A 9,980-nucleotide genomic window follows, 5' to 3' on the forward strand; every position below is an offset into this window, starting at 1 on the left:
GTTGTTGTTTTGGTTGCCAGTGACAGGGTTAAACGTCACCCGATTGGGAGGGAAAAGACCGAACGAGGAACGCAACACAGCTACTGCCCTGATGGGAAGAAGAGTTTGCCGCAAAGTGTTCTGAAAACACAACAAATTTGGCTCATTTTAAAAGCGTCGAAACAACTCGTTTTACGTTGCTTTCGATGAGTAAATAGTTGTAAAAAAGTGTACAAGTAACTCAAGCTTACGCTTGCATCGTTTTAAGTGCTTAAAGTGAACCAAAAATGAGCCGATTTTGTTAGTTTGTTTTCCTCCCTACTGAGCGTTTGTGTAAAATGAAGATTTTCCAGCCAAATTGGGTCCATCACGATGGTAGGTATGGCGGCTCGCGGGGGACTGGCGGTAAGCGTCTTTGCCAACCTTTCCCTCCACTCGTCCCTTTCCACAGAGAAATCCATTTTCTCGATCGATATTCACCCGAGCGGCGAACGGTTCGCTACCGGCGGGCAGGGATGCGACTCGGGCCGGGTCGTGATCTGGAACATGGCGCCGGTGCTGAGCGAGCAGGCCGAAGCGAACAAAAGCGTGCCGCGCGTCCTCTGCCAGATGGACAACCATCTGGCGTGCGTGAACTGTGTGCGGTGGTCCGGCAACGGGCTGATGCTGGCGTCCGGCGGGGACGACAAGCTGGTCATGATCTGGAAAAAGACGCTCAGTGGCAGCGGGGGCGGCATCGGTGCGTTCGGTGGCGGCGGCGGCAAGTCCGTCGAGCACTGGCGCTGCATTTCCACGCTCCGGGGGCACGCCGGGGACGTGCTGGATCTGGCCTGGTCGCCGCAGGACCGATGGATTGCGAGCTGCAGCGTGGACAACACGATCATCGTGTGGGATGCGCAACAGTTTCCCAAAATTGTGCATGTGCTCAAGGGACACACCGGTTTGGTGAAGGGCGTCACGTGGGATCCGGTCGGTAAGTTTGTCGCATCGCAGAGCGACGACCGCTCGCTGAAGGTGTGGAAAACGACCGACTGGAGCTGCTTCAAGACGATCACCGAACCATTCGAAGAGTGTGGCGGCACGACGCACATTCTGCGGCTGTCCTGGTCGCCGGACGGGCAGTATCTGGTATCCGCGCACGCGATGAACGGGGGCGGCCCGACGGCGCAAATCATCGAGCGGGACGGCTGGAAGTGCGATAAGGATTTCGTGGGCCACCGGAAGGCGGTCACGTGCGTGCGATTTCACAACTCGATCCTGAAGCGGTCGGCGCCGAAAACGAACAAGCTGCAGCAGTACTGCTGCCTGGCGGTGGGAGCACGCGACCGCAGCCTGTCCATCTGGCTGACGGCACTGCAGCGACCGCTGGTCGTTATACACGATCTGTTTCAGGACTCGATACTGGACCTGTCCTGGAGCTGTGACGGGTACACGCTGCTTACGTGCAGTGGGGACGGCCACATTGCCTGCCTGCAGTTTACCGCCCAGGAGCTGGGCACACCGCTCTCCGAGGAGGACAAAAACATACTGTACCAGCGGATGTACGGGAAGAATGCCAACATTGACCTCACGGCCCAGGCCGAGAAGGAGATGATAGTGGAAAACTCCGATTTCTTAAACGTCTCCAAAAGCAACCCCCTGCCACCGACCCTTATCCCGCAGCAGCAGCAGCAGCAGCCGCAGCTGGGAGGCATGCGTCAGGATGGCGCTGGTAAAGTGGTCCAGCCGGCGTCCCAACCTGCTGCCGCCATTAAATCTTCCTCCAGCCTAGCGGCACCCACACCCATTCTGAAGCAAATCGAGACGAAAACGGCCGACGGCAAGCGTCGCATCACGCCCATGTTCATACCACTGAACGACGACAACGGACCAGCGTCACACGCCACCAACAACATCATGCCCTCGTCGATCGAGTTTGGCAGCAAATCGAGCGAAACGTCGACCGTTGAGATAAAGCAGCGCGCCCACGAAGAGCCAACCATCATTCCGCCTCCCGCAGAACGTGCCACCGGTGAGCCGACGTCCAAGTTGGACAATCGGTTGAAGAAAATGGCTACAGCACCGCCTCAGAAAGCTGAACCGATGACTGTTCCGACCGACCCGCAGCAGCAGCAGCAGCAGCAGCTTTCCGCTCCCTCTAGCACGATTCAACCGGCAGCGAATCAGAAGCTGATGGACCGGACGCGACAACCCGCGACGTACCCAACGGGCAAAGCGACCGTCATCCAGGGCCATTCGTTCAAAGCGTTTGGCGAGGTACGGGTACAGATACAGAACAACACGGTCAAGACGTCGTACGGCACGCTGTCCCGGGTGGTTGGGGTGGTCGTAACCGCTCAGCGAGTGGAGAGAAAGCTCTGGGAAACGGTCGTCGGGTCGCCGATCGTTTGCTTTGCCGTTGGGGCGAAGTATGCGATCGTATGCAGCCAGGACCATACGATCCGGATGGTGGACATCAAGACGGGCACGCCGGTCTTTCCCGTGCTCAGTCTCACGAGCCCGGCCGTACTGAGCGCTTTTGTAAGCATGCAAGAGAGGGAGAGGAAAAATTGTTTCAAATGAAGTAATGATTGGTGTTGTCTTTTTCAGAGCTCCAACTCACAGCTGGCTGGCGTTGTTACCGAAAGTGGCATACTGAGAATTTGGAGCGTGCCGGAAAAAGCGGTCCTACTATCGACTAGCTGTGCAGAGATCATGAGCGGAAGTAAGTAAATGAGAGACATGTTGTGAATGGAAGGAAGAATGAGACAGAATAACCCTTTTCGGTACTCTTTGGGGGTTATTCTGATGTTCTCTTGAATGAAAAATCCCTCCGAACGAAGACTTTCCCCAGTATCATTGCACTGATCCACTCATCTTCCTTGCATCGCTTGCAGGTTTCGTAACAATTCTTCACGTATCGGATAAGGGAATGCCGTTCATTGTGCTGTCGAATGGGTCGTCTTACAGCTACTGCCGCAAGCTCGACAGCTGGATGCTAATCAATTCGTCCGATCCGGTCATACGGCACGGTTTGATCGGCAACAAAACCAACGCCCCGGTGCGCAACATTAAAACGTACCCCCTCTCAACGATACAATCGTACGGCAGCTTTTCCGGCCCGAAAACGAACAGCTTTGCCGAATTGTACGTATTGACACGAGCAATTGACACACCCCACAGTGCAAATAGCTTGTTCTTTTCTCATAATGCTCTTTTTTCCCTTCTTATTTTCCCTCCCTTCCAGACACTCCGCCTCCTGGCAAACGTCCGCCGCGATAGCGTTCATCGAAAATCAAATCAAGATCTGCGAAATGATTGCGTCGCCGGCCGAGCTGAAGTACTGGTACTCGATGCTGGGCTTCCAGCTGGCACTGAACGGCAGCGAGGAGAAGATACGCCAGGTGCTGGACGATCTGCTCGGAGCCTCGCACAACAGCCTCGACCCTTGTCGGACACTGGCCGGCGACGATGCGGACGACCGGTCGGTGCTCGGTATCTCGAAGCAGCTGCTGATGGAGGACGTGCTGAATCACCTGAAAACGCAAACCAAATGGCAGCGCATCTACACCGAGTATCTGGACCAGCTAAAATTCCTCAAGGAGCGGGATGGCGGCCGAGACAAACCACTGATGGAGTAGTGCATGGAGTGTAGCCGAGCGTACAATAAAACTCTAAACTCTAAACGGTAAGCTTGTCTCACAAAAACACAGCATGTGTATTACATCGGCAGTTGTGTCGGCACCATGTGTGTGTGTGTGCGCGAGAGAAATAGGCGGTGGGTGGTGGTCGGGATCGGATAAGATAGCTTCCTGATGGTGCAGATAACGTGGGAAGGGGGGGGGGGGCACAACAACGTGGTTAGGTTAAGTTACATGTTTTGTGCGTCCCCGGGTTGCGCCCCCAAACGTTTTCTTCTCTTTTCTTTACTTGTTGTTCAGGAAGGTGGGCGAAAAGGCGTGTGGCAGCAGTTTGAACAGCGACGTTATCATGACCCTTACCGGCGCAGGCTTGACTAGATAGATGGGGATATCTTTGGCGCTGAATTCCGCCAGTGTCTGACGGCAGGTACCGCAGGGGGCCGTAAATTCATTCTCCTGATAAGCCGCCACAGCGACGGCGGTAAACTAGAAGCACGGACGAAACGAAACGAAAAAAAAGAAAATTCCTCCCGGTCAAAGATCCATCTTTAAGGTGCCTTTTCGCCAATCCTTACCTCCCGATGTCCTTCGCTGATCGCTTTACAAACGGCCGTCCGCTCGGCGCACACGGACGGCCCGAACGTGCCATTCTCCACGTTGCAGCCGGTCACGATCTCGCCCGTGGTGGTGCGTAGCGCCGCCCCGACGGGAAAGTTGCTGTACGGGCAGTAGGCATTGTTGCGCACCTGAATAGCCGCCTCGATCAGCTCCTTCACGGAACTATCTACAGGTAGGGTGTTCGGCAGAACAGACACACAGTGTGACTCACCATTCTCACCCACTTCTCGTGGCCAACGAGTACGCACACTTACCTACGGTAGAATATTCGACCACCGTTTGTCCGTCCACCGTTCCGTTAATGTTGTTGTTCATTGCGAAAAATAACTCTCCTCTCCCGTTTGGCGTGCTGGTGCGTGTGCGCTGGGCCGAGACCGAAATTAAAACGAGGACAGCTGGGGCCTAGAGCTTGCAGCTTTTTTTGGTTTTTTTTCCTTTTTTGCTCACAACCACCTCACACCCACTGCCGTCTGTGGGGTAGGGCGGGACAAAATTAGAAACAGTAAACAAACCGCCGAACGTTTAAATGGTCGCGTTCGGTACTCGAATAAAGGGCGCTCTGATCGGCGCGCGAGCTTTTATTTCAAAAACGGTGCGCGACTTCGAGATTACGTAGGCGTTGTTTGCTTTGAAATGGACGCAAATGTTTGTGGCCAGCGGTCCCCGGGAGCGGAGGAAGGAGGCGTTTCAAATGTAAATACACGCCGGTCGTGATAATATGCTACGAACGTACGCGGACACACAATGGGGTTGTGTGATAACGTGGGGGGTAACTGCTATGAATCGCGACGTTAAACGAACCAGAAAATCTAAAACATCCAGTCGTTTTGTTTTCAAAACAGCGGCCTTTCCCAAGCCCCGTTTCTTTATTCTGACTCGTCCATATCGTCCTCCACCGACTCGCTCGTTTCCGCTTGCGTCTCGATGTATTGCGTTTTGAAGTCGGTCGGTTTGCGGTTCATCAGCTTGCAGATCGCATCCAGTACCGCCTTCTTCGACACCTCGTGTTTCGCCCGCACGCCCCAGCTCAGGAAGACGCTTTCCTCGGGCATGCCTTCGACCGATTGCTTGGTGCGCGTCAGGTACGCCTGTTTGATGAACAGCTCGAACTGCTTGCGCGGGTCCCCGAAGCACTCGTGCTCCTGCTGCTCCTCGATGCCGACCGAATGCAAAAAATCCCACAGCAAAGCTTCCGGCACGGCCCCGTTCTTCATGAAGATGTAGCCCAGTATGAGAAACAGAAAGGTGTACCGGCGGCGATAGCTTTCGCTCAGCTCGTCCAGCGAGCTCGTCTCGAAGGTGGAGCACAGGATCATCGCCTTTTGGCCCTTGCTTTCGACGTCGACCAGCTGGTAGCCATAGACCTGTGGAGGAAAGGATGCAGGAAGAACTATATTAGCTCGGTCGGACAGAAAGCGCACAAGCCCGGCAACACTGATTTTTACCGATTCCAGCTCAAACAGCACTTCCGGCATGAGTCTGGTGTACAGTCGGCTGTCCCCTTTTAGGGCGATGTGACTAATATCGCTTCGCTTAATGATCGATTTGTTGATCGAGAGATTCAGGATCGTTTTTACCATACAGGTGATGAGATGTGCTTCGTCGACCTCTTGCGTTGCATTCGGGCGATCCGCAGTCGATGATCTTTGGCTTTGAGATTGCGACGGTCGTGGCATGCTGTGCTATAAATTAACTTTACAAACTTAATATCAGTACTTGGGACAGTGTTTTAATGCAAAAATTTGCTCTTTCTATTTTAGCGCGTCCCCAGCTCGTTAGCTTTATTTTGATTTTTGTCGCGGTTTTTTCTTTTCCTGTCATCGCACCAACGTCATCCGCTGTGACAGTGGCTGTCATTAGTGTCACGCTTCCTTGCTGGCCGTACATTTTTTCTGCTCCATTCGCAAGCACGTACATTCAGGTTCGCAATCAATAATCTCGTCTATTTGTGTGATTATTCCGGGATTGTCGTAACGCAATTTCACTTCCGTTTTACAGAAAAACACAACATGGCTTCGCTGGCAAACAAGGGATCGACGCTGGTTTCGAGTAAGTATCGCAACAATATCGCCACGGCGCTTTCCTCCATTGCGGCGGTGCCCTGCCAGCCCCCACAATATGCAGAAATGGCCGAAAGGAAGATTACATAAGTGTTGTGTGTATTCCATAATGACCGGGTGTGCAATTGTGTTTGCAATTTTTCTCGCGCAGCGCTGATGACCCAGGCGCGTCCGAAGTTCAACGTGTTCATGAAGTACGCCAAGGTGGAGCTGACCCCCCCGAGCCCCGGCGACATCCCGGCCATCCGCGACGGTATCGCGCGCCTCATCTCGGGCGCTCGCACCGGCGCCTGGAAGAACCTGACGGTCCGCGAGGCCTGGCTCAACACGCTGATCACGATGGAGGTGTGCTTCTGGTTCTACGCCGGCGAGTGCATCGGCAAGCGTCACCTGGTCGGCTACAAGGTCTAATAACCCGGACGGTGTGAAGGAGCAGAAAGGTGCGTCGTGTGTTTTGTTGCGTCGGGCGAAGGGAACGAGGTAGAACGACAAAATTTCGGATATAGAGCTATTGTGGAACGAACATCGTATTCCTGAATAATGAAACCGCAGTAATACTTATTACCCCCCGAACACACACACTCCAGGCGTGCGTTTAATGCGTATTTATTCAATGGTTTACACTCGCGAGACTGTGCTGTTGTTGAAAGCGTTGCAAATAGGAATCCCAATCGGCGATAGTTTGCTCCCCCTCGAGCAGCGACCAGTTCGGGGACGGTTTGTCGGTCGACAGCCAGTTAAAGTCGTCCAGCGTGTGCCAGTTGTTGCAGGACAGATCCAGCCCGGACTGCCGGAAGTCCTCCTCGATGTTCTCGTACCGGTAGTTGTACGCGGCCACCCGTATGCCGCTGCAATCCTCGATGATTGCCCGCGACGTCACGTTCAGATACATGTCACAGTCGCGGGAACGGTGGCAGCGAAGCTGCTGACACGCCACGACGAACTTGCACCCGGTGCAATCGTCGAGAAAGATGGACCGTGCCGTCGGACCGCACACGACCACGCAGTTGTCCAGCTGCGCAAACTGCAGCGAGCCCGGATGGCCCTCAATGCGCACGAGACAGTTCTTCAGCTTCGAAGCCGTGATCGTTTGGTCGTTCACCGCAGCGGGCCGGAGCTCGATTAGCTCTCCCGCCCGCTCGCTGAACGTCCATTTGATGTGATTTTCGGCGGACGCGCCCGTCTTTTCTGCCACCTGCCCGCCGTCCTCCCGGTCTTTGGCGTCCTTGTCGCTGATCATTTTGACGATTTTTTTGCTCTTGAAGCCAAACTTTTTCTTCGGCAGCAGCTCGTTGCGCAGCGTGTCGAGCAGCTTGCCCAGCTCGTTGATCGTGTTCTGGCACACCTTGATGCGATACTCGTTCAGGAAGAAGGTGGACGAGGACAGGTACCGCTGCAGGTCGTAGATCTCGTTCTGGCAGTCGGCAAACACCTGCGCCTTCTGGTCGCTGGCCGCCACCCCGTCCAGCGTGTTGCGGATCTGCTTCACCTTCTCCTCGAACGAAAGCTCAAAGTATTGCAACGCTTCCGTGCCTTCCGCATCCTTCTGTCGTTCCAGCTTCGCTGCCTGTATGTGCAGTTCCCGCTCCTTGTGCCGTCGGTTCAGCAGTTCCGTAATCTTCTCCTTGCCGTTCAGCGCACCACCGTCGATCAGTTCCTCCATTGTGTGTGCGTGTGTTACGCGGGTATGTGTGTGTGAGTGTGACGGTATTTAGTCGCTCTTTTTCTTCAGATAAATTGGCTCCTCGCGGCTAGCCTCCTGGATCTTCTTCATAAACAGTGCCTTCTTGCCCTTTTCCTCCGCTTCCAGGCCCGGCTGGCGGAACTGCTTTAGCTTATCCTCGCTCGGTGTCGTCAGCTCCAGCAGGCCGTATCCGACGCCGCCAAAGATTGCAAGGTACACTACAGATTTTACCCAAACATACATTTCTCGCCAAACCAAAGGGGGGTGGTCAGTGAGTGACGATGGTGGTGCTACTTCTTCGCCGCCTGCTGCTGCTCCTGCTGCCAAACGTTGTCGTCGTACGTGCGAATGCTCTTGTCACCGCCGAGTGTTTCCCCCAGCTGGTAGTAAGCTTCCAAAATGCTCGGATAGTTTTCCTTCACGTAGTACCGGAACTCTGCACAGTGCCGGGAGAGAAAGTGTTCCAGGAGGTGTGAAAAACACAAAACAAACACCAAATGGCGAACCAACCCAACTGCCTCCTACTCACCGCGATTCGTGTTCAGTCGGTACCAGCCCGCGTACGACACGGCAAACAGCAGGGCTTCGACAACAATCAGCGTTTTGGCGGAGGTTTTGATGATCTTCTTGTACCCTGGACGGGCTTTCTTCTGTAGCATATTAGATAATGCACGGGCAAATTGTGAAAGTTTTTACCAGATGTTTATTTCACAAAATTAGACATCGTACAGAATCACGTCACTTGTGCAACAAAGTGTATAGAAAACAGGTATCGTTGCCTTTGCTGGGGCCAGAGTGACCAGAAATACCGATTTATCTGCATTCCTACCGATTTTTTATATGCCTACTGATTCACAGATGACCGCCCTAAAACTACCGATTTTCCATTTATCCTACCGAAAATCACAGATATTTGATTTTTCAGTCGTTTAAGCTTAATCTGTGGCGCTTGGGTTGCTGTTTCAAGGATCGCTATCCTCATTTGTTACTTATCGCGCTGATGCACGTTTGTTTGCCTGGCACTTTTTAGTTTTATCCGTTAAAATTTAATGTTCCTAATAAGTAGACTATGTCAGTTGTGGGGATTCCGAGAATTGCTCGCCAAAGAAAATTATTTTAATTTGAATTTGAATCTCGCTGTCCGCGGTTTAAGCTCACCTGACAGAAAAAGATAATTAAATTTTCAGTCGTTTAAGCTTAATCTGTGGCGCTTGGGGTAGGTTTTTTTGGCTTCTTTCTTCGTGCTACGCCTGAGCAAAACCACATACAATTTCTGCGATATTTTGTTTAAACTTCAAGGCATACTAGATTTTGTTATGGAGCAAACCGTCAAATTGTGTGTCGATGTATTGGTGAGAAAGAACATCATAAACCCACCTGATATATACACTCACTTTGGTTAAATGGTTGCGTTCTCAACAGTGCTCCTACCGAAATCTGCCAATATAATCTGGCCACACTGGCCCGCAGGGCAAAAGCTCACTCGAAAGGTCAATAACCGTCGCAAAACGTCAAAAACGACCGTCGCCAGCGCCTCGAAATCGTTGCGAGTTTCGCTCGCTGGCGACGTCGGTTTGCAGTACATGCGACGCCGGTTTTGACGTTTTGCGACGGTTTTGCGACGGTGGCCGCCAAAAAGCTCGCCTTGCCCTGTGGGCAAAGTGACCAGAAATACTGATGTATATATATATATATATATATATATATATGTATATATGTATATATATATATATATATATACATATATATATATATATATATATATATATATATATATATATATATATATATATATATATATATATATATATATATATATAGGAAGTGAAGGAAAAAATTTAAATTTTTTTAATCATTGAACTATAAAACTCAGCCAAACAATCAAATCAATCTAAATAATCCAGCGAAAATCAAATGACAGCACGTACGATAAAGTTATATCCAATGGAGCACTGCTGCGGCCCTAAGCGGTCGGGTAGAGCCCCGAGAAAAAGAACTTGCCACCACTGAGAAAAATAA

General features: G+C 52.1%; 7 protein-coding genes across 8 annotated transcripts; 2 read left to right on the plus strand and 5 right to left on the minus strand.

Annotated features, from left to right (window-relative positions):
- Positions 1-23: 23 nt before the first annotated feature.
- LOC120955285 (protein HIRA homolog) lies at positions 24-3,650 on the plus strand. Its single transcript, XM_040376005.2, has 5 exons — positions 24-354; positions 431-2,499; positions 2,569-2,683; positions 2,856-3,105; positions 3,206-3,650. Exons 1-5 carry the CDS (start codon positions 318-320, stop codon positions 3,597-3,599), a joined length of 2,865 nt encoding a protein of 954 aa, XP_040231939.2. The 5' UTR covers positions 24-317; the 3' UTR covers positions 3,600-3,650.
- Positions 3,648-4,741, minus strand: LOC120955288 (cytidine deaminase-like). The gene is made up of 3 exons (XM_040376009.2): positions 4,472-4,741; positions 4,175-4,383; positions 3,648-4,085 (listed from the first exon to the last, which is right to left on the minus strand). The coding sequence occupies exons 1-3, from the start codon at positions 4,530-4,532 to the stop codon at positions 3,885-3,887; spliced, it is 471 nt and encodes a 156-aa protein (XP_040231943.2). The 5' UTR covers positions 4,533-4,741; the 3' UTR covers positions 3,648-3,884.
- Positions 4,742-5,042: 301 nt separating this feature from the next.
- LOC120955287 (non-structural maintenance of chromosomes element 3 homolog) lies at positions 5,043-5,939 on the minus strand. The gene is made up of 2 exons (XM_040376008.2): positions 5,663-5,939; positions 5,043-5,581 (listed from the first exon to the last, which is right to left on the minus strand). The coding sequence occupies exons 1-2, from the start codon at positions 5,891-5,893 to the stop codon at positions 5,084-5,086; spliced, it is 729 nt and encodes a 242-aa protein (XP_040231942.1). The 5' UTR covers positions 5,894-5,939; the 3' UTR covers positions 5,043-5,083.
- A 99-nt stretch (positions 5,940-6,038) lies between these two features.
- On the plus strand, positions 6,039-6,850 carry LOC120955290 (ATP synthase subunit g, mitochondrial). 2 transcript variants are annotated; one of them, XM_040376010.2, is made up of 3 exons: positions 6,039-6,138; positions 6,216-6,266; positions 6,429-6,850. In XM_040376010.2, the coding sequence occupies exons 2-3, from the start codon at positions 6,227-6,229 to the stop codon at positions 6,686-6,688; spliced, it is 300 nt and encodes a 99-aa protein (XP_040231944.1). In that variant the 5' UTR covers positions 6,039-6,138; positions 6,216-6,226; the 3' UTR covers positions 6,689-6,850. The 2 variants fall into 2 exon arrangements, with proteins under 2 accessions (XP_040231944.1, XP_049464059.1); XM_049608102.1 differs by lacking the exon at positions 6,039-6,138 and having other exon boundaries at positions 6,145-6,266.
- LOC120955286 (tubulin-specific chaperone C) lies at positions 6,833-7,940 on the minus strand. The gene has a single exon (XM_040376007.2). The coding sequence runs from the start codon at positions 7,938-7,940 to the stop codon at positions 6,888-6,890; it is 1,053 nt and encodes a 350-aa protein (XP_040231941.2). The 3' UTR covers positions 6,833-6,887.
- On the minus strand, positions 7,825-8,204 carry LOC120955292 (uncharacterized). The gene has a single exon (XM_040376012.2). The coding sequence runs from the start codon at positions 8,202-8,204 to the stop codon at positions 7,989-7,991; it is 216 nt and encodes a 71-aa protein (XP_040231946.1). The 3' UTR covers positions 7,825-7,988.
- A 16-nt stretch (positions 8,205-8,220) lies between these two features.
- Positions 8,221-8,727, minus strand: LOC120955291 (uncharacterized). The gene is made up of 2 exons (XM_040376011.2): positions 8,491-8,727; positions 8,221-8,397 (listed from the first exon to the last, which is right to left on the minus strand). The coding sequence occupies exons 1-2, from the start codon at positions 8,618-8,620 to the stop codon at positions 8,252-8,254; spliced, it is 276 nt and encodes a 91-aa protein (XP_040231945.1). The 5' UTR covers positions 8,621-8,727; the 3' UTR covers positions 8,221-8,251.
- Between the last annotated feature and the right edge of the window lie 1,253 nt (positions 8,728-9,980).

This window comes from Anopheles coluzzii, chromosome 3, assembly GCF_943734685.1.
Source record: "Anopheles coluzzii chromosome 3, AcolN3, whole genome shotgun sequence".
Classification (NCBI taxonomy): domain Eukaryota; kingdom Metazoa; phylum Arthropoda; class Insecta; order Diptera; family Culicidae; genus Anopheles; species Anopheles coluzzii.